This window comes from Gymnogyps californianus, chromosome 4 (genome assembly GCF_018139145.2).
Source record: "Gymnogyps californianus isolate 813 chromosome 4, ASM1813914v2, whole genome shotgun sequence".
Classification (NCBI taxonomy): domain Eukaryota; kingdom Metazoa; phylum Chordata; class Aves; order Accipitriformes; family Cathartidae; genus Gymnogyps; species Gymnogyps californianus.
In genome coordinates this window covers 4,198,662-4,222,067 of record NC_059474.1, presented here as the reverse complement: position 1 = coordinate 4,222,067, position 23,406 = coordinate 4,198,662, and the positions used below count along the sequence as shown (strand labels likewise).

At 36.5% G+C, this 23,406-nt stretch overlaps 1 protein-coding gene across 1 annotated transcript in view; it reads right to left on the bottom strand.

Moving 5' to 3' along the window:
• CTNNA2 (catenin alpha 2) overlaps positions 1-23,406 on the bottom strand; it is a 529,003-nt gene that overhangs the window by 420,609 nt on the left and 84,988 nt on the right. Inside the window, exon 3 of the mRNA XM_050895304.1 lies at positions 2,753-2,948. Within this exon, the coding sequence (XP_050751261.1) occupies positions 2,753-2,948 (196 nt within the window). The remainder of the gene's footprint in view (positions 1-2,752; positions 2,949-23,406) is intronic.

Here is a 23,406-nt window from a genome sequence, read left to right as displayed (position 1 = left end):
AAATCATTAAAAATCTATCTTCTTACTCTTTGTGGTTTTTAGAACTGAACTTTGTAAGTCAAAACTGTTGATCATCAGTTTTGTACAGCTATCCAAATATAATTTACCCTTCCACATTATTAACGTAACATGCATCTTAAAGCTATATATTCTTTGCATTCACGTTCATTCCGAAGTATTGTGTAAATGCTACGGTACATTCATTTAATACCTATCAATGGAAAGCAACTCTCTCCGGGATGAATTGAACAACTGTCTATAGTAGTATATAACAGTATATAGCGATACAGGGCAGGAAATGAGGAGCACGCCAGAGCCAGCTGTAACTGCAGGAGACATTTTTAGGTTGATGGTGTAATTATCCAAGCTGGAATTTTGCCAGAAAATCAACCAGCAATACTCTGGCAAAACACAGCCTCAGTTCATTAATCCAGCTCTTTATGTCACTGAGCTAAACATATCATTTCACATTGCACCAAGGCTGGTCTACTTTACGTGGCTCGTGTGTGCCAATAATGGTGTTTGGTGTCTCCTGCTCTCCTAATTACGCGCTCATGTTGTACAGACCCAGAAAAGCTGCTCAACTTTTCTGACAGACCTTTTTCTAGCCTGCAGTGTGAGAAAAGATGAATGCCTGTATCATTCTGCATGATACTGTTTAAGATCTTTTTTCCTCTCTGCTTCCTCCATCTTTGTGGGTTGTTGTTTTTTTTTTTTAAAATACAGATTAAAAAAAAGAATAAAAGGCTTATTTTCAATTAAAAAGTCAGAAATTCGGTCAAGAAGAAAACCAAAACTCTCCACAGCAAATCCTCTCAGATGCCTCTAGCTTTACAAAGCAAGAATCTTTAAAGAAATCACTGTTAACTAATACAAAGCTCTACCGATAAAGATAAGAAGCTCTGATACCATGCTAATGACTGTGCTATATTTGCTGAGATCAGAGAGCATGCAACAGTTTAGGCTGATGACTAACTCAGTAGAAGGCTCCTTGGGAGAAGCTAGCAAAACTGAGTCAGCATTGCAGCCCCAAAGGGAGAGCGCTATAAATTCAGAGGAAACAAGGGCACTCGTGTCAGCGCTGAAGGTGGTGTACTGGAATTTGACATAACACAAAATAAGTAATGTAAGCAATGGGAAACTGAAGTAGCTGACAAATGAAACTGCACGCCAGAACAACCAGGCATCAGCATCAAAATTCTAAAAAAAAAACCCAAACAAACAAAAACCCCAACAACAACAACAAAAACCCACCCAAAAGAAAAAAAAAAAAAAAGAAAAAAACCACCAGAATACTGGCATAACACTGTACATAGAGTACACAGCAAATACTCAACTTATTCTGATGTACTGGCAATTGAATATCTAAAAAAACCCAAAACACATAGGAACAGGAAAACAGTGAAACCAAATATACATATAGTGGATAAGAGGAAGAAATAGCCTCAAGATAGAACAGACTGGAATACTGACTAATCAGTGTTTATGTATACAAGATTTTAACCCTGCCTGCACATATGATCATTTGAGTCTAATTTTCACGAACTGAAAAAATCACCATATGAGTGCTGGGGGAGTAACTCGCTGAGAATCAGTATTTTATACGTAAGTCCTTTAGATTCCTTTCAAAATCTCAGTTGGAGATCTGTCGGTCTTGTTCTAAAACCCAGGACTGATGATACTGACAGATGGTATCTTTAGATTATAGGATTTACAATGGAAAAAACCTGAAAGGTACTTAATTCTGCTGCAATAAAGGTAATTACAATCAAAGTCAATAAAAAGGAAAAGTTTTCTTATGGGCATATATTGAAAACATGTTTTTCCCCTACCACACATGTACATTTGAAAGCATCTGATATACATTTTACCTTTTGAAGGAAAATTGTCAGATGATAGCCATGACATCATGGATATCCATGACATTTTTTAAATTTCAAAGCCTTATTTGAAAGCAGTTTTCTTATAATACCATTTTAAACTTCAAAGATTAAATTGTGCAAAATCAAGATTATTTCTGCCAGTAAAGAAAATAGTATCCCACGCCTGAGCCCCATGCCCACCTAGGCGATTTCTTGTAACATTGCCTACCTTGAAATTTGCAGTTTAACTTATGCAGTATGCAAACCAACGTTAACATTTATCATATTATCACCAACACCCAGGAAAAAAAAATTGGTTTAAGATTGCTATTATCTGTATATTTTCAGACTTTGATGATCTTTGTATATATTTCAATATACACTTGAAACCACAAGTAATTCTATATTGCTGTACTATTTGGTTGATGATTGTTAGATTGTTCAGAACTGTATGCACCATAATCCTAATTCTACATTTGCATCAACAGGCGTTAAACCACTGCTCAAATTTAGCGAAGTGAAAAATCATGTCATTTTGTTACCCAGTAGAATAAAAAGCAAGTTGAAAACTAAACAATAAGCTTTGGCACCAGGCAGCATGGCTGCTAATATTTGAGTTCACTATTTGGTGACAGAACAGCTAAAAGGAAAACAAACAAACAAACAAACACACACATTTTTTTTTTACCAAAGTTAGAACATTCTTTATGCTCATTGCCATTCACTAAGGTATAGCTATTTTAATACTTATATGCCATATTACAGATATACTGTAATACAGGACATAGTTTTAACTACATTATCAAAGCAGCTGATACACTTGTTTCAGAAGAAATCTTGAAAAGCATCAAATAAAGCAGTTACCCCGTTAAGCATTTTGTTCCACATACCTTGTTTGCGTACATCCTCCACAGCAGCAACCAATTCCTCCTTGAGATCCTGGCTCTCTTTAGCAATTTGATCTCCTTTTTCTAAAAAGTTTTGAGTGGCCTGCTCTACCGAAGCAGCCAGCACATGAGCCTTCTTAGAGCGCCCTTTCTTTTTGCCAGATGGTCCTTTATTGCTTGTGTTAACAAGCGTTGTTACCTTTGGGAAAGAAAAACAAGTTTTTGTCAGTTTGAACGATTCGTCAACTATTAATAGCACAATAGATGGCCACCTAATTCAATACCCCCACTATTTTCTTTACCCTTGAAATGATGTAATGGTCACATGTATTGAATAAATAAAATTTAAAGTTTAAAATCCAAAGCATGGCAGCACATACCTCAAAAAAGGTTTTTCCTTTTAACTTCTATTTAGTCTGGGCTAAGCAAATCACAGTCAAGCAGTGAAGAAGAAAAAGATAAGAAATAGGTATGGAAAGGCATTGGTGCTAAAGCATCATTTTTGTCACTGTTGTTCATTTTTAAAAAATGAACAAGCTGATAAAATGAAAACCTAACACATACAGGTCAGAAACCATTCAAAAAGCAATCGTCCCTTGAGATAAGTCCTGTCAGTTACATTCAAGTGGTGACAAAAACATTGTGGCTGTTTTCCAGACATTAAGGAATTTATAGCTCCTGCTGCAAAGATTACATACAGGTTAAAACTATTCAGTTCAGTATTGCTCCAGTATATTTATGATATATTGGCATAAGACAACAGTGGATAGTGAAATGATCCCGCTTTCTCCCCAGTATTTAAAAAGAAAGAAAATCTGCTTCCGTGTTTGTAGAATCTCCTAAAGGAATTCCTTATTGAGCTGTCGATAAACTGATCAGAAGCTTTAACCACAAAGCTTAACAATACAGCACAGTGTATACCACAGCTTTTTGCTGGATCAAAAAAATCTTCTGTCACTCCACCAGTAAAAGGCTGCCTTTCTGTAAAACAGGAATACTGAATCGGATATCATCAGGTGTTAAATGCATGAAAAAAAAGCAATGGATCCATAATACTGAGGGATGCGATTCACCCTAACCAGGATACCAACCAGGGCAGTTGAAGTGACGTATCGGTGTGCTAACCCAGAAATTTACTGTAAGAAAATAAAAACCTTTGCAATAAAGACAGCGCACTACAAAGCAAAAGATTTCAAAACGAAGTATATAAATTCACTGTCATCCCATCCCTATTACAAGAAGCGTAACAAGGTGTTTGGTACAGTTGTGACCAAAAAGCCTTGTGTCATGCTGCTTGTGCTACGTTTTTTTGCTCTTTGAGCTAGGTTCTTTTTGTTCTTTGAGCTAGATTCTTTTTGTTCTTTGAGCTAGGTTCTTTTTGTTCTTTGAGCTAGGTTCTTTTTTTCAAATCACATCTAAAAACTAAAGACTATAGAAGAAGGCAAAAAAAAAAGATTATCAGGGCTTGAAAACACCATATGCATATGCATGGATGTATTGGGTGAAAAAAAAATGTATTCTAGAGCCTTCTTTCAGGAAGTAGTCTGCCTGGCTACAGGAAGGTAATATTCTCCCATCATCTGTTTTTTTCCACTATTTATATTCAGAAATATTTTCTTTATTAGTTTTCCCTTGAAATTATTCTTCATGAAATTTCCTGAAGATCTTTTTGTGGTTGATCATTGTCTACCTAAGGATTTTCAAATTTCATAAATAAACTAACTAGGCTGCCTTTGTTACCTAACTCAGGTTTAGCAAATGGAATGGATTTGTCCAGCACTTCATAAGGATGACTAAGAAAAGCTTTCACATACAGCAGGCAATAAAATTGTTTAAGCATATGCTGAAATTCACACAGGAGACCCGAAGATGAAGCGAGTAATGTTGGAACTTGATCTTAATTATTTGAACTTATTGAACAAACTAGAACTAGACTGCCAGAATAGTTCAGGTAGTATAGAGAAGAAAAAGATCTGAAGTAAAGAAAAGGTGGTCAATAAATTAAGTTAAATCAGATTATTTCATAGATCTCTATTAGGTAGATGCAGGGGTCAATAGCTAAAAAAAATTGCTCAAAATAGCACAAACACACAGAAGTTGTAGCTGGCAGAAGAACTGCTGAAGTCCTGTGAAGACACAGAAATTAGCTGGATTGCTGACTTCTTTTGGTACCCTAAAATTTTAGTTCCCCATTAAAAAGCATCAAAATCACTGTTACCGGATTGTAAGTCTGCAAGTCTGCTCCTTCTGTGCACGATTCAACTATCAGGCGGGATTCTTTACACCTAACTTTACCTACAAAAAAGTTACACATCTATTGTCAGATAATCTAGAAGTACTGAACTAATGCAGTCAATGAATGGGAATAGGGACCACAGCTGTTGTAGAATACAAAAAACTTGTGCCTAGAGATAGACAGTCAATGAGACATCACCGATGAGGAAGGGAACCTAGAAAATCAGACTGAGAACAAGCAAATAGGTATTAGATTGCTAAGTGAAATAAATCCTGCATAAATATTTTACCATGATAATCTCCAAAATGTTTTTGGTGATATATATAAAAATATGTATTTATAGACAGATAGATATAAAGTGAGAGTGTGTGTGTGTGTTCTTTAACAAAATGTTTCTACATGTTGCATTTACTAGTACAACAATGGTCTCAGCAGAACCAACAAACCATTTTACATACAGCCCTCATAACACAATTATCTCCAGACAATTTTAAATAGAACGTACTTAGATAGAAAAGTAAATATCCTGATTTAATTTACACCAACTGCGTTGAGTGACAAGAGAGGCCTTCCTCCTAAAACTGATAAGTATGAGGTAAGTCCTGCAACAACCCATTTCTTGAATGGGTAAGCATGTAATATGCAAAGGAAAAATGCTAATTGGTTGAACATACATTGATTTTAATTATGTGAGTTTTGTTTAATGGGAGGTGGCTGGTCATCAGTCATCACTGTTTGTTTTGGCTTGGGGTTTTTTTTTTTTTTCGAGAAAGCATAAGGACAAACACAAAATTCAAATTTTCTTACATAGTCAGAGTGAACTGTAGGTGTCTGTAACCCCGACTATGGAGAGTGGTTTGCTGAATTCCCAAGAAGGGACTAGTTAGGAGACAGGCACCTTATGCAGCAAGCTCTGAGGTGGCTGCAAGGGCACATCACAGGTGCAATTAAATCAAGCAACAAGAAATAAATATTGATCTATTTTGGCCCACATATTGGGAGCTTTTTCTCTCCATACCTGTAATAAAACTAAGGAGTTTTCAAAATAACTTAATAGTATACTTTTACAACAGAAACAGACAAAAAATATATATCTATAACCATTTTGAAAAGATAAAGGAACCCTTCTTGGGGAGAGGAAGAAAGCTGAGTGGTTCGTTTTTAAAGAAAGTATGCTCACAGCAAATATTTGTTTCAGCTTTAAATAGTGCTCTTCCTAGCACATTGGTATCTAATTATGGACACCTACAGAAATGCAAACAATTCTAAACCTCCATAAAACAATAAGAAAAGTTTATCAGAACTTCCCAAAACATATGGAAATAATTATAAATTAAAGTATTTAATAACATTTTCTTTAATGCTTTTTTAACATAGGACAATTGCTTTATCCTATGCTGACTAATATGCAGCAATACAGAAAAATCACTTAAAGGTGTCTATCAGCACTCAAAATCTTCTCAGTAAAGAATCTCTGTGTCAGAATCTGTGTAGAGTAGATGTACATGCGCAGGTCCTAGAGATGAGGGGGAACCAGCACTGGCATAAAACCTTTGTTAATGCACTGAGCTGCTGTGAGTCCAGAAGCAGCACAACGCGTAGGAAATTCCTAATTGCCACAGAAGACGGAAACTTTCGCTACCACTTCTTATAACAGACATGTGGAAAGCATCCCTAAAGTAAATCTTTTTCAAAAGGAAATGCTGGTGTATTCTTCTTGATCCCAACTCCCTCATAAAAGTTTTGCTGCTGTTTTTCTTATTTTGTTTTGTTTCTAGCATTAAAAAAAAAAAAACAAACCAAAAAAACCCACAAAAAGCCCATTAAAAAGTCTCTAGCATGTCAAAAGCTTAGCCTCAAATTTAATCATGAAATCATATAAGACATGCTAGCAAGAGAGCACAAGCTCACAAATGGCTCTAGAGACATTGTTTGCCAATGTACCTCAATGATTTGTAAATTTGAAGCAAGGGCTTATACATTTTAAACAACGGAGATCTACAGACATGAAATACATGAATAGCAACATCTCACTACTATCTAAACAACAGCATTCAGATGCTAGGATTTTTTTTTTAATTGCCCCTTATAACTATGTTGATTACGAGTCTCAAAATTATTTTTTTTTCCGGTATGTAGCTATTTTTAATTTAGTACAATAATTAGGCCATATTGGGGACACTCCTTCTATCTGGAAATATTCATTGGCTTATATGAAACCCTAGCAGCCTGCTTTTTTGTTTCTAAATATTTGAAACAGATTTAAAGGCAAATGGAGACAGTGTAGTTCCTGATTTTGTTGATAGAATCCACTTCAATAATTAAAATGACTAGTGACCGGACAATTTTCTTCTTCTCTTACACTCTAGGTTAGGAAAACACCGGCAGGAACAGTTAGATTTTTCACAGTACTATTTAAAAAAACAAACAAACAAAAAAAAAAAACAAAAAAAAACCAGCTTAAGTGTTTTGAGCTTTAAGATAGACCTAAAATGTTTTTCTGTGAAAACAAATTTCTTACAGAGGGGGAAAAAAAAAAAAAAAAAAAAGACTCTAAGATCAAAGAAAAGGCTGATGTAGATTAATGAAAAGGTATTTTTTAATAGAAACTACAAAGAAAAGGAAGAGCAATAGAACCTTCTGTGCGCACCACTGGAACATCTTAACATCTCCTGCTGTAACATGTCCTGCGGATGAGGACAGCAGAGAAAAAACATCTATTCTAGTCCTAGCACTGTCACTGAAGTCTCTGACCTTGTACGCATCGTGTCTCCTATCTATGATTTAATTTCATTTCTCTATTCCAGACACTTCAATCTGCTTGGAAAATTATTCAATACCACATCCACTTAAACAAACGTAATAGATAAAACTAATTATTTTGCTGAATCAGGGTCCCAAACTAATTTTATCAAAATAATACTATTCATTCATTTGAGAGACAGTCTAGAAGCAACCACTGGAGGCTAGTTTCCTCAAGAAAAGACAAAGAAAACACACACGCACCCAGATTCAATTTAACGTATGCATCTTTCAGCTACTTTTAACAAAAGTATAAATTGAAATCTGTTACGTATACTATAATTTGCACATGTAAATACATGTCCTTCCAAAAATCTCCACATTCTGAGTTTATCAATGACTGCAAGTATAGGAGTAAACACAAACAGAATGATGCGGCCCAACACGGACTACTCCCAATGTATAGCTTCAAAAACTAATTGGTATATCAAAACCAGCTCATGCAAAACTTACGAGACTAGCAAAAAGTCTAAAAACTTTTACAAGTTTTTAAAACTACAATTTCTGAGTGAATGAGAAAGTCTCAGGATGCTGAAGTGACATATATAGTGAAGAAAGCATTGACAGCAGACACAAAGAGTGTATACGCTCTTTCCAAAATGTAAATATTTTCCAAAGAACATGACGAAATTTCCTAGTCTTGTACCATGAGCTAGAAATCCCTACTGTAATTGTTACCGCTATGCCTAGAAAGCTGAGCACCTTATTCTATGAACATTCATGGTCATCTTCCTTATGCATTGAGACAGAGAAAACTGTCATGGACTTACGGTACTACTGAAAGAATTTTATAGTGAGTATGTCTTGTGTTCCTCAGCACCTATTTTTAGATGACTTAACCTCTATATTAGGGATAGAGATGACCTGGTGCCAGCAATGGAGTGCACTCTCATCATGTTGTAGATGATGGATTGGGGGGATCAGTCGATACGCTTCAGGGCAGGCCTGCCACTCAGAGGAACCCTATAAAAGCGAACAAGGACAAGAGCAAAATCCTGCACCAGTAAGGAGGAATCCATGGCAATAAGACAGGGGAGGGACTGAGCGGCTGGGGAGCAAATCTGCTTCAAGGGACCTGAGGGACCTTCATAGACAGCAAGCTGTCAGCAGTGTGCCCTGGCACACCTTGAATATTGTGTCCAGTTTTGGGGCCTCCAATAGAGGAAAGACAGGCACAAGTTGAAACAAGAGAGCTTCAAACTGGATATAAGGAAAAACTCATGCAATGATTTCTGCAAGTACAATGATTTTCATTTATAAAGCAGATTTTATTCAAGGTCTCCTAAAATATTCTGTAAACTTTAATATGATGGCTTAATAAAAAGAGCAAAGGAAAGTAGAAGTTGGGACCCTCCTGACGCAAAGGAGGTCTCCCACTTCCCAAGGAAGTATCGTAACCAATGAACTGTACGCTAACTGGAATGGTGGGGTTTTCTTCTCTCTAAACAAAGTTGGAGCATCACGCAGCAAGAGACAGAAGACTCATATGACCAAAAGGCAGTAAGCAAGGAGAGGAATCATTCTCAGTGTGGGGTGAGGACATTCCCTTGGGAAAGGGCAATTCTGGATTCCAGTCTTTGCACTAACAGGTTGGGTTCTGCATAATACACAGGCCTTACAGGAAGAAAACCACTGATAAAAACTGGAATCTTGCAATTTTGCCCACCTTGTGTCAGCTTCTTTTCAATTACATTAAATTACCAGCTTGAAATGCTAATAAAGCAGTCTCTTCCAAAATTAGAAGTACCATTCAGAAAAGCCAGCTGTACTGGGAGAGGGGAAGGGGGGAGGAAGACTTCTTATACCAGTGACAGAAAAACCCAGGGCATATTAGCTACTTTCCCCTTTTAAAAAAGCCATACATCAACTATAACTTAATATAAATTTCATGATAAAAAAAAAAAAAACCTGTTATCTTATTAACACTGTGCTTGAGTTTTTCAGAAGTGTCTACCCAGAAGATTTTAACTGCATTCATGTCAAAAAAAAAAAAAAAAAGAAAAAGGAAAAAGACAAGACAAGAATCAGTTTTCTGGCAGGGCTTTAAAGCTAACTGGTTTATTTTAAATATCTTGGCCCACCTATGCTGGTACAAAGGAAAGAATGTCGCTATCAGCTTCTGTTACTAATTAATGCAGACCTCTCCCAAAATTCTGTACAATTATCAAATATATCACTTGATAATTACCATAAGCTCATCTGGCAACCCTATAATGATCCTGGCTTTGTGATCACACTAGGGAACCTTGCTCTCTTATTTTATTAAAGAAGCTTCACACAGTTCTAGCACAGATCTCTGTTGGAAAAACAGAACTTCACTAATTAATAGTTCAGTCCCATCCCAAATTAAGTCTTCCTTACACAGCTCCAGCAGCACAAAAGAAAGGTGAGGATGTCTTTGCTAAAAGCAGAAAATTCTATTAGCATGAATTTCCCTATTGCAGAGGTCATGTGCAGGCAGGGATGCCAGAAGTGAAAGGGGATAGAGCTAGATCACATACTCATCAAATTAATCCCCAGTCAGCAGCTACAGCTCATAGAAAAACATTCCCGGCTCTGTAAATTAAACTGTCTTCCCTACAGATTTCCAAAATGCATGGGCCAAAAGTTTAAGAATTGTAGTACTTCCCCCCCTTCTCTTTCCTCAATATCTACTTGAATTGTTATTCAAAATTTTCCATAACCACGTTACAAAATATACTTATATCGACCATTTTTGAGGAAAATATTGATACGCATTTTTTTATTATTATACTACTAATCCTTGTGGTTTGTCACTGATCACTCACCTAGGACTGATGCCTTATTATTTTTTCAGTACAGACTGGGTGATGAAAGGATTGAGAGCAGCCCTGAGGAAGAGGACTTGGGGATACTGGTGGATGAAAAATGAGGTATGAGCCAGCAATGCGTGCTGACAACCTAGAAACCCAATCGTATCCTGGGCTGCATCAAAAGTGCAGCCAACGGGTCGAGGGAGATGATTCTACTCCACTCTTGTGAGACCCCACCTGGAGTAATGCATCCAGCTCTGGGGTCCCCAGCACATGGATCCTGTTAGAGCTGGTCCAGAGGAGTAGCATGAAGATGATCAGAGGGCTGGAGCACCTCTCCTATGAGGAAAGGCTGAGAGAGCTGGGGTTGTTCAGCCTGGAGAAGAGAAGGCTCCGGGGAGACCTTATTGCGGCCTTTCAATACTTAAAGGGGGCTTATAAGAAAGATGGAAAGAGACTTTTTACCAGGACCTGTAGTGACAGGACAAGGGGTAATGGTTTTAAACTAAAAGAGGGTAGATTTAGATTATATCTTAGAATATAATATATTATACAAATATTATATACAATACCTATTAAAAATAGATATAGATTATATACCTTAGATATAAGGAAGAATTTTTTTTACGGTAAGGGTGGTGAGACACTGGAACAGGTTGACCAGAGAAGTTGTGGATGCCCCATCATTGGATGTATTCAACATCAGGTTGGATTGGGCTCTGAGCAACCTGATCCTAGTGGAAGATGTCCCTGCGCATGGCAGGGGGACGGGACCAGGTGATCTTTAAAGGTTCCTTCCAACCCAAATCATACTATGATTCTGTGATTCTATGATTTTTAAATATCAATGACAGAGGCTGTTGGAGTTTTTCAGAGGGTGGACAGCATTTACCTGTATGCTTGTTTTTAATAAACCAAAGCAGGTAAATCAAATACAGCTATGCAAACATATACATTATGAAAACCATTCACACAAATACTTTGGTTTGGTTGTGACAGGTGAAATCAATGTAAAAGGGTTTCTCTGAAAGATCATTAATTATTTGCAAAAAATTTCACTATTTTCCTCTTTGTCCCTTCTATTTTCAAGTAAATATTACTTGTTCTTCCCAGTGGCATTTCTTGAATGTGAACAGCTACAAGTTATTCCTCTTTTCTCATACACTCATATATCACCAACCTGCTGGAAACACTCAATGACCTGAAAAAAGACAGCCCTGACATTTTAGTGTAAGGGCCCTTTTGCTTCTAGATATAAGGCTATCCTTCCACTCGAATACACTATCTTATTGCCTCCCTGGTTATACTAACGGTATCCCCTCGAGCGTTGTTTTTCAAAATCCTCCTGTTTCTGAAAGAAGATTGTTTCATCAAAGAAAAAAATCACTACAATTGTCTGGAAAACAAGAACTTCATTTTCCAAACTGTCTCAGGGTTGGGTTTTCTTTTTTTGTTTCCTTTGGCAGCAGGATGAAACAGAGACCTTTCATAATACTTTGGGAGAGAAACAGATTGTGTTATGCGTTAAAGCACTGGCATGGGTTAAAGCACTGGCATGGCTGTAGGCAGATCAGATTCAATTCCCTGCTCAAAATGAAGCAGAAAACAGACCTGAACACTGTGTTCGTGACCTTCTTCACTTTGACCATCCAGAACCAGAGCAAAAACACATGAGACTTTGCTTCATATATTCCCGATTCTGCACACCACAAACTTACTTTATGATAAGGCTCTCAGCAGTAGCACATTAGGTAATACTAATCCAGCTACAAGATATTATTGAGCAAAATACAGTAGAAAATACTTTCAACAACTACTACTCTGTTCACATACAAAACAGAGAAGCAGCTAACTTGGTTTTTTTTCCATATTTGTGCTTATTCTCTAGTACTACATAAAAAACTGCGTTTTTTTCCTTATTCCACCAATATAATTGTGAACACATATGTTCTGCTGAGCATGATTCAGTCCTTAATATAACTCCTTTTTTTGATAATAATCGTTCTTCAATTTTCTCTATCAACTTAGGTAATTTGCCACTGTCCTTAGCCCATAAATCATAACAGCTTACATAATTAACTCTTGTAATTATCTCTGCACAATTAGCAACAGCTGTCTACCTAATTCACAAAACCGAAATTCTTTTTCTATTATATATAGATATTTGAATTTTCATCAACAAATATAACTTTCACTATCCACACCAAATTCCAGTGTCTTAACCCAGTCTTTTTGTACTCCTTCCAGTTCCCTTCAGTGTTTGCAAACACCTGCTGGTTAGAAGAATTAATAATTAAGCAGACTATTCTCTCTAATGTATAAATTATTAGCTAGGATGTTAAAAAATGCCAGTGACACACCTACCTTTTGGATGCAAAGTATACAGATAACTCAAGCAACACTGATTAGAGCCAGTATATTTTAATCCAATCTACCTCGAGGACAGCTAGCTGCTCTGATTCACGTTTGCGCTACCAAATACAAATTCCTGAACAAATTTGCATATTTCTATTCTGTCTACATGATGTACCTTTAGGATGTAATTTAGAGATAGCAACACTGTTACTGTTAATTTATATTCTTCTTATCAGTGTTCACACCATGGGAAGAGGCTTATAGCCTAGCCAATGTGAATGAATATTATATAAGGCACTTTTAAAGTTCTTCAGCAAGTATTAATTCTCTGTGGAATTTCCTACTACTTGTTCTGTTAACAAAAAGAAGAAAAAAACAATTTAAAAAAACCCCATCACACTTATTTTCCTCCCATAAGTCTTCTTGAAAAATTATCTTTTATACAACAGACATGCAAACCAGTGATATATTTTCACTGACTCTCCCACAACTGAAACAAGAATCAATATAAGTTAAGCCAATAAAATGTCTCCCCTAATATAGTTTGCCTCTATTTTGTAATAAATTAGGAGGAAAAATTTTTAAATTCTCCTTTTGTGACAAAGTTCTACTGTTAATTGGCACTAAACTACTGTGATGCTATTTAGAAGGCCAATATGAATTCCAGCTTCTTTTCTTATAACTGCATCATATAAGGAGTTATCTGGTAGACAGGAGAAAGAGATTATGTTAATATACCACTCATGAAAGATAGCAGATTTATATTCTTCAAGTTTCCTATGGATTCACCTGCTCATGTACATGACTCGAGCTTCCCCACACCACCCAGACAACTTGCCTTGACTGTGACCCCAGGAAAAGCCCCGAAGATACAGAAACAGTTGTTCAATTGCTACAGCTCATTTAACCTCCGTGCAAAGCCTGACAACAAGAATGCCAATTAGTGCCATTTATGGCGGTGCCACACTGTAGTGTGGACATTTTTCAGCTGGTAACACCACTGGGACCAAAACCATCTCATGGAACTGGCAGTACAAACAGCAACATTAATTACAAGATACCCTCTCTGTCTCTGTGCTGTTAGGATTGCAAAAACTCTCTCTTAACAACTAAATAATCCCCTTCCTGAATACAGGTTTCTAGTATCTTGTTAGGGATTTTGATAATTCCAGGTTTTGCCCAGCTAGAAAAGCTTAAGCAGGTGTTTAATCGGACCAATTATGCAATGGGTTACTATCGCTCTGAGAAAAGAGTCTTCAACAAAACCATTGGCTTATTCTGACTCCTAAAAAAAATCTGTTCAATGCCTTTAAGGCAAGCAAAATATGAAAGGCAAGCAAAATTTTAAGATGTTCCTCTCTATTTCTAATTCACTGTGTTTCTTCTAATTGCGCAAAATCACTTAAAAGGGCTTGCTCCCAGTCAACTGCAACTATCGAAGACAGTATGAAATACACAGATTCCCATTATTTCAGTTTTTTAGGTTACACCAAGCAAGTTAGGCTGTACCATTTCAAAAATACACGTTTATGATTAGTGTTAAACATATATTTTCTGTCATCTATTTCTTCATTATGGGTAAGAATAGCTGATGACTATACTCAGATGGATAGATGAACAAGAACTCTTCCCCACATGATGGCATAATTTTAGCAGGATGACTACCTTAGGAAGCTTAGAGACCAGGCTATGAACTGGTGGGTACAGCATTGTCTTGGGGGGTAGGAAATGTGGGTTTGAAGCACCTCAGGCTCAGGAGACAAGTGAACCAAGTCTTCTTCCTTCATGGGTGAATACCTTAACATTTAGAGTATTATATAAGAAGGTGGGCTGCAACACTAGTGTGGTTGGGTTTGAGAAGAGAAGAATGAGCCATTTTTTCACCCTGAAGGAGGCCTTAGATTAACTCCAAGCAAACTTGCTGTCTATTAATCACTATATGACATAAGCTCCCCTCTGCAGGCTCAGAGCATATACGTTCCAGAAAGGGATGGAATTTCAAAAAGTCCACTGTCTTTGACATCTCTCCCACTTGCCATCTTCTAAATCTCACTCCTAAGCATCTCTCTTCTCAATGTGTTGAACAGGGAGCCTGATCATATAACTTCGGTTTATGAATTACACTCCAGGAGCTGGGGTGCCTAAAAGGACTTGGCATCTCCATACCTTTGAGTCTTCCAAAGCTCTAAATCAAGGATGCTTATGGGTTTTATATAGCGTAGATTGAATTTTAACTGGAGTAACATTTGGAGATACCAATCCTTCCTGCTTGTGATCTTGTGACCATCTTTCTTTTGTTTACCATTGTCCTAGTGAGACAACATCACGTATACATGTGGGAACCTAAAATGTTGAAACCAGTAAAGGCAAGTTAGCTCCAAATGATCACCTCTGTGCAACTCAGCAGTGGTTAACAGGCTACAATTCAAAAAACTTTCCCTTAAACAGTAGAACATGAGGTTTATCTTAACTCAGCTAAAAATAATCAGAAAGCTGAAGTCTACCTGATAATCAGTAAATACACATTAAGTGGTAGTGACCTCAAAGCAGACAGAAATATTAACTTTCAGTGCTGTGCCCAATAGTCTTAGAAACAACTGAGCAGTAATTGAGGATGCAGTAATTTTTTGCATTCAATAACTTCATTTAACTTCTCGCAGTTAATAAGTTATTACTAGTGCAAACCCCCTGCTAACATCTGTTGTTTTCCTTGTTAATTAAAATACTAAATGTTACTGATGCCATAAGTGCGTTTTCCTGTTTTTCTCCAACTTTACCAATTTTTAATTTGGGGCAAAACTTTGTTACACTACTTTCATAAGTACAAGAAAAGTCATTATCATATGCAATTTGCTGTAAGGACATGAAGCCCTCAAGAAAAGCTGTTAGCGATCTATGTGAATTATGAGAAATAAAAAATAACACCTCATTAATTCTAATTCCTTCCAAAACTGAATACAGAACTGATAGTCAAGCTTACAAACACATAACATGCATGATGTGAGATATGTAGAGCAGCTAGCTACGTATTATTATCACAAAATTAAGTCTTGTGGTACTCAAATGGTATCAAAAGTAAAAGCCTACTGGTATTATATATTATGTGGGAGAAAATCAACAAACAAGTTTCCATTTCCATACTTAGAGTTATCAGTGTTAACCAATCAGAAATGAAACCACTTTGTCCTAAATATCGGTAAGTGGATCCTCTAAATCTCAAAAAACAAGACAAGCAAAATGCACACATCTGTTGTTGAATCAGAACCAAATGCAAGCATATTTGTACTCATCTCTAAGTACTAAACCATTTGAAAGCTGTAGAACAAAAAAAATACCAAATATCTACTTAGCGTCAAACTATCTCCCATTTAGCTAATAGTCTTTATTTCTCCCAGTTCTTTATCAGAATAGACAATAAATTCAAAGGGTGTCTGACTCATTCAATGAAGATATTTCATTTAACCACATGAGGGCACACCACACTAGAGTAATAGTAAAACACTCGACTTGCGAACTCCCTGGGTTTATTGTACTTTGTGCTGTATTATTGGATCTGTATGAGACTTGTCACTATAAACAGCACATACTTTACAAAGTGAAATTCTTAGTTGATATTTAGCGTACCATTTTCTTGACACTTCTTGGTTTAAAAATCTGTTAACAATCTTAAAGGCAGCATTATTTAAGATTGAGTTCTCAAAGGAACTCAACCACAAAGCCGGCAACAGTTGTATTGGCTAGGAAGGGAAAAAAAAAAGAAAAAAAAGGCAAAAGAGAGATGGCAATTTCCTTAGTAAGGTTCTACAGCTTTTTCTAACTAATTCTGGGGTTATTTATGTTGGGGGGGAAGTTTTGCTTCCTACCTTAACAGATATTGCATCTAGAATAGAAGCTTTAATATTATCTATCTTTGGTTTTGGTTTTTTTTTTACCAATGACTAAGACATTGTATTAGGGGAAATAACATAAGAGGATTTAAATAATCCTGAACTGGATACTAAACTAAGATAGCAGGCAACTATAAAGGCAGGTAGCACTACGTTTACATTTACCATAGGCAGGCTGATCTCCCCAGGCTTCCACTAGGCAAAGAAGAGAAGCTGGAGCTCCTGGGAGTGCCCTCCATTACCTACTGATGGAGCCTCGAAGACTAGCTCCCCTAGGGTAACGTTATTTGCGAACTCTCCTAAACAGCATTTAAAACAATCTTAGACATCACTAAAAACCTAAGCAAAAAGATTCCCAGGAGTTTCCGTTTCATTTAATGTAAAGTACTGGAAGCGAAGGAAGTAAAACACTTCAGACATATGCAGCGAGTTAGTACTCTAGTTTCTCTGTAACAAGTAATATATCTTTTTTAATGAAAACCTTTCCCATAAAGAATAGCAGAAAACAGAAGCAAACAATCTTCCACTCTATTTCTACAACAGATTAAATCAAAATCCCCCCAAAATGGATATTATTTAATTTTCTGGGATTTCTATTTCCAATAGCATGAAGAATAATGAAATTAACTTATTCTTCGAGCCATTTTTTTTTAAATAACAAACAACTGGGGAAAATGAAGAAAATTATTTAAAATGACTACTAAGAAAATGAAGAAAATATTTTTTCCAAGAAGACTGTACCAAATTCTTTAAGGTAAAATGTGGACAGGTTAAAGCCAATATTATTAGCATGTTATTTCAATCCTTATCCAAAACAAATTTATTTAAATGAGATCATAACTCTACAAAATGGTATGATCTGATACAGATCAGATGAGACCAGACTATTATACTTTTTATTGTCTTTCCCCACCATTTTTTACCCTTAATCAACCAATAAGCACACACTCAGGTATCCAGTTTGGAGAAAGAACGACTCGAATTACAGTTTGAACAAAATAACATTGCTGATCATGAATTTTCAGATGCCGGCACATTTCACCTTCAGCCACCCATTTCATGGTGATGACAACCTCCAGAATAGGTGCAAGTACACAAGTAGAGGCGAATAACTGTTTCAGTCTTTCCATTTTAGTTTGCCAACTGTTTCAGTTCTGAAGTAATTTGAAATGCAGTCTTGAAAGAATCACACAACAGCATCAATAGCCACACCTCTACCATTCAATTGCAGTCATGCTTACATTATGAACAGCAAAGAAAACACTGCAGAGATTGTACATATAGCGCACCTATAAATTCTCACTCAAAGGGACAGAAGAGAGTATTCCCTGAATGGTGCTTTTTTAAGCTGCTTATTTTGCACATTTCACACACTGTATAAAATCTCCTTCGCCAACTTAAAATTCAAAAATCATGTTGTTATATATATCATCATAAGTTAATTTTGGCTGGAAGGGACCTCTGGAGGTCTCTAGCCCAGCCCCTCCTCAAAGCAGGGCCAACTTCGAGGTAAGATAAGGGCTTGTTCCAGTACAGCAATGTCTTGTTTACTCACGAGCCCCAAATAGGACTCAGTACTGCAGATGTGGTCTTACAACTACTGATTAGAGGCGAACAATCACTTACCTTGACCCTCTGTTTATGCTTATGCTAAACCCACCAAAACAGCTCAGTATGAGTTTGGCCTTCCTTCCCACAATGTTGCTCTCCAGTCTCATGTTCTGGATTTGTTGGGCACTAGGACTCTCACGTCCTTTTCTGCAGAGCAGTGCCCAGACAGCCTGTCTCCAGCCCATATCATGACATCAGATTACTCCCCGCAGGACTTTGCATTGGCTTTTGTTGAGCTTCATTAGGTTTCTGTCAGCCCATTTCCTCAGCCTGTTGAGATACGCCTCATGGTAGCCCTAGCTTTTGAGCATATCGACATTCCTCCCAAATTGGTGGTCTGGAAATTTATTGAGGGTGCATTTCACCCCGTTGCCCAAACCAATGACAAGACATTAAACAATATCAGCTTGACACCAAGCCCTGTAGAATGCTCCTGGCAATTGGTGGCCATCAATCTTTGACCACTACTCTTGAAGTGCAGAAGTCCAGCCGGTTTTTGACCTGCTTTGTAGTCCACCTATCCCCTATACATTGTAGAGAGGCTTAGAAGGCAAAGCCTGGATTTCAACTACAGTCAAGATCCATTCCCTTGACAAAACACTCAATTTCTCTCTATTGTGTACCTTTTGCACAGCAATACAGGAACAAAAGCTATCTTAAAAAACAGAAGAATACAATTGCGTTATTACAAACAAACTGAGACACTTGAAGGAGTCAAGTGTCACTTGAAGGAGTCAACTTGAAAGGTTGCTTTGTTTCTTTTTGGTTTTTTAATACCAACCAACTGAGCTTTCAACTTATTACTATTCAACTAAAATGAGATTCAAAGCTATCTTTTGATGGTCATACATATGGTGTATCTGCCACTAGAGAACAACCACCTCATCCATTTGGGCTGGGGGGCATATATTACTTTTCAGTAGAGCATATTCCATGCATTAAAAGGGTACTGTGCTATGCTGACACACAAACATATTTAATTTTATTTTAGAATTTCATCACTAGGGATCTGCCATGGCAGTACAGCTAGCTAATTCAAATAGCCTATTCAGAGACAGAATTCTAGACCTGGCAAAAGAGAACCTTTCCAGAAACCACTTTTGGTCGAACTAAAAGCAAGTACTGGCTTTCGCCCAGGATTTGCCAGGAACAGAAACCATCTCTGTACTCCTTCTGCTAATCTTGATTTTTTTGTCAGAAGAACAGAGAGCAGCAACATCATCCCACACAGAACTAACAGCTACTTCTGTCCCACACATTCCACAGATAGATCTAGTTGAGTAGACATCAACAATTTTTTCATTGTTTGTTTCAACAAAACCATGAGTAATACATCTAATTATCCCACTGCATATGGTACCTAAACCTTTCTAATCACCACAGTACTAGGCATTTGTCTGCCTACCTGACAACTGAATTTGGGTTTGTGTTTTTCCCCCCATGGTAAAGAGATCAGATTGTTTTCCCCTCCTGCTGCAAACGAAATAGTCCTTCCTAACCCACTGTCTCTTACCATTACCACTATCAGCATCAATTTTCTGAATAGTAAAGCAGTAACAATAACTTTGGATTAAACTTAACCATGTGGAGAAGGAAAGAACAAAATTACAAATTTGAGGGGAAACAACCCCAACTGGCAATGACAGCCAATAAAAGTCTTAGAGATGTAAAAGAAACGAATCTGATATATATATTCCCAGCAGTAAGTGGCAATTCGCAGAACAGAACAGCAGGTTCCAAAGAGAAAGTGTTATGTCTGAAACACAGAAAGTGACATTAAGTTGGTTTTCAACTCATTCTGGCACAAAGGCACACAAAATAAGCTTTTTATTAAAGAACGAATGTATTAATTAACATTAAAGTATATGGACTTCAGGCTGTATTTTTAACAATAACCTATTTAACAAGGATGTCATCCTTAACAATATATAATTCCATATTACATTTTTACACCAATTATCTCAGTAGGCTATTACTGCTAAAAATTTTTTAAAAAGTAGATTTTTTTCCCCAGTCAGCTTCCTAACAAGCACCTCTTAACTGTGTTTTCTTTAATTATGAAAAGCCTTTCAAAAATGCCAAAATTCTCCAACATAACTGTTACAGAAGCGAACACAACTGTTCTGTAACATAACTTTCTTCTGCCACTAACTACTGCTCAAGAAAAGAATGGTAGTTCTTCACAAACACCACTAGACATGTTGAAAACCACCCAACATAGCCTTCGAGGATGCAGTTTAATTTCTTCGTCTTCAGAGCAATGCATAGAGTCAGTAGAAATTTGTACATATCTAACCAGAAAAAAAGAAAGGATTGACTCACAAAAGACCAAAAATATGTAAATAAATACATCTGAATGTACAATATGGAAAGTTTCAGGCAATTATCATAGGGAATGTGTAACAGCTTGTAAAAATATTATCTGTAGTATAACCTAGGAGACTCTAGAGATTGGGAACAGAAATATTAAGATTAGTATCTATGAGTGGAAATGTTTGTTAAGCACCACAGTGAAAGCAGAGAAAAGGATTAAAAGAACAATCATTTAGTCAAACTAAACATAAAAATTCTTCCACTCTGCCACTTGAAAGATTGTACATTAGACTAAGTACTGCTCTGATTGCTGTTTCAAGGAGCATATTTATACTTGGGTTGGGTATTGTTTGTGTACTTTTATCTTAGATACAATGAAATATAATTAATTTCTTTTTTTAATTAAACATGCTAATTGATTAAAGTTACATTTAAATATGAATGCATTTTCTGCACTGTTTCTAGATACCTTCTCATTTTTGCTATTTGCTGTAAACTATATGAACACCATTACCAAGGAAGGAACAAAAAACCTAATTTTCCTTCTATTTTTTTATGAAGTACACGGTTCTGAGTTGCTACAGAAAACATTCCCTTATAAATGTAAAGGGAATTACATTTATATACTGTAATATATAGATTAACTTAGGTACATTCTGGAAGGAGCTAACAAAAGGCGATTTTGCTGTTGAATCACTATACAACATAATTCTACATCACTGAACATCAATTTCACTACGATCTATCAATGCAAATTCTATAAATTTTTATTTATGGGAATTATCCACAAGGATGACAGAATGACGTGTTCAGCCTGTGATTGAAACCAAAACGTTTCTTCACTGCTAATGTATGAAGTTTTAGAGGTGTCACCAGAGGTTCTTGAAAGAGAAGGGATAAAAGAGATATAAAAGCCTAGTGTAAACCAACTCTGTTCATTTTGGATTGTTCCAAAACTGTACTTGAGGCCAGATCTGTTTTAGAAAGATTTGCTGCCAGAACTGTTGCCGATTGCTGAATCTCCTCTTCCCCAAGCACGGCTGCTTTGCGCTCCGCAGCCTCAACAGGGATTTTTTTAGGCAACGGCACTGGCCCATCACGAACAAGAGTCTATGACTTGCAGCTGCTGGTCCTGCTACACCAGCACACCATAACCACACCGGATTTTAGCTTGGCACAAATAAATTGTCTTATTCACAAATTGGTTGAGTTAAACTAGTGCAAAGCCCACTATGGCCAATTATTGTGAACTTAAAATCAAGCGTATTTTGCCTTATAGTTTTGCCTGACTACAAATGGCTTAACACACCTAATAATACAGTGTTAGTCAGCAGAAGTAAGAGCCCTTACGCAAAGATTGATTGTATTACTTCAGTGTTTAGATACTGCTTAGGATTTAGCTACCAAAAATGATGATCTTGCACTTTTTCCATTCAATATGTAAATCTTGGACTTCTTCAAGGCAATCTGCTTTGGTCAACTTGACATTTAAAATACAATAATGGTAGGAGGAGCAAATGAACTTTCTTACATATAGCACAGGTTCACACAATCAGACTCTATTTTTATCCATTATAACACTACATTTAAAAGTTCAAGCAGGATTCTACTGCAAGCTGGTTTTGCTCTTTTATTCCAATTTTTTACTTTGTCTTACTACTTTTGGCCTAAAGTTCTCTAATAAAAACCCATGCAAACCTTTTCTGTACACATAAGTTTTCATGATAGAGCATTAACCAAAAGGTGTTTCCTGAGTACTAGCATTAAGGATTGAAGATTAAATGTCAGCCTTACAAATTATATTATTTAGTACCATTTATTAAGTAAAACATTTAGTATCAAAAATCCCTATTTTTAAGTCTGAAGGCCTTTGTTAAATGAACTAGTTTTCCATTAAATTTTAGGCCAAATAAATGTGATTCACTGTGTTGACAACCTGTCAGAGAGGTGGAAAGAGGTTTTAGAAGTAGATGTGGGAGTATGATATACAAAAGCACGTGCCTAACAAATGTTGTTGGGTTTTTGGGGGTTTGTTTATTCGTTTTTAATATCTGAACTGGAAGAAAAAATATGGAACACATCCTGTGGAACACCCTTTTGAGAGGTTTGATCAGTTCGACATTATATGGTGCCAGTTAACCTGTATTCCTTTGAAAGCTAAATGCAAGTTAGATTTAATTAGGTCATTAGACTATATTTGACATTATTTCATTTGAATTCTCAGTTTCATCTTATCTCAAATCATGACTCCCAAGGAAGAAGAAAGGGACTGCTCAGTACATATATTGCAGCCAAATAAAACTATTAGCACTCTGAAACTCCAGAAATTATGAGATTCCTGAAATCTCTATGCTTTACCATGAAAACAAAGAACCTGCATTTCAATACAAACTGCTTCAAGCCTGCTAAGTAATTTTTTTCAGCTGGTTGGTCAGATTGTTTCTAAAGTAGGAAAACACAATCTCCAGAAACAAAAAAAAATATTAATTTATGCTGAATTGTTGAGAGCTAATCCACAACTTCAAGAGGAACTTGAAGAAGAACAATCTCACTGCACTCATCCCAGCAGATAGTCACAGGTCTGCAACAGAGCAACTATGTTCAGAAATATATTAACAGAATTATTAAAGTTATTAATTTGTGAGGAAAGAGTAGGAGAATTTTGTTTCAACTGTTGTT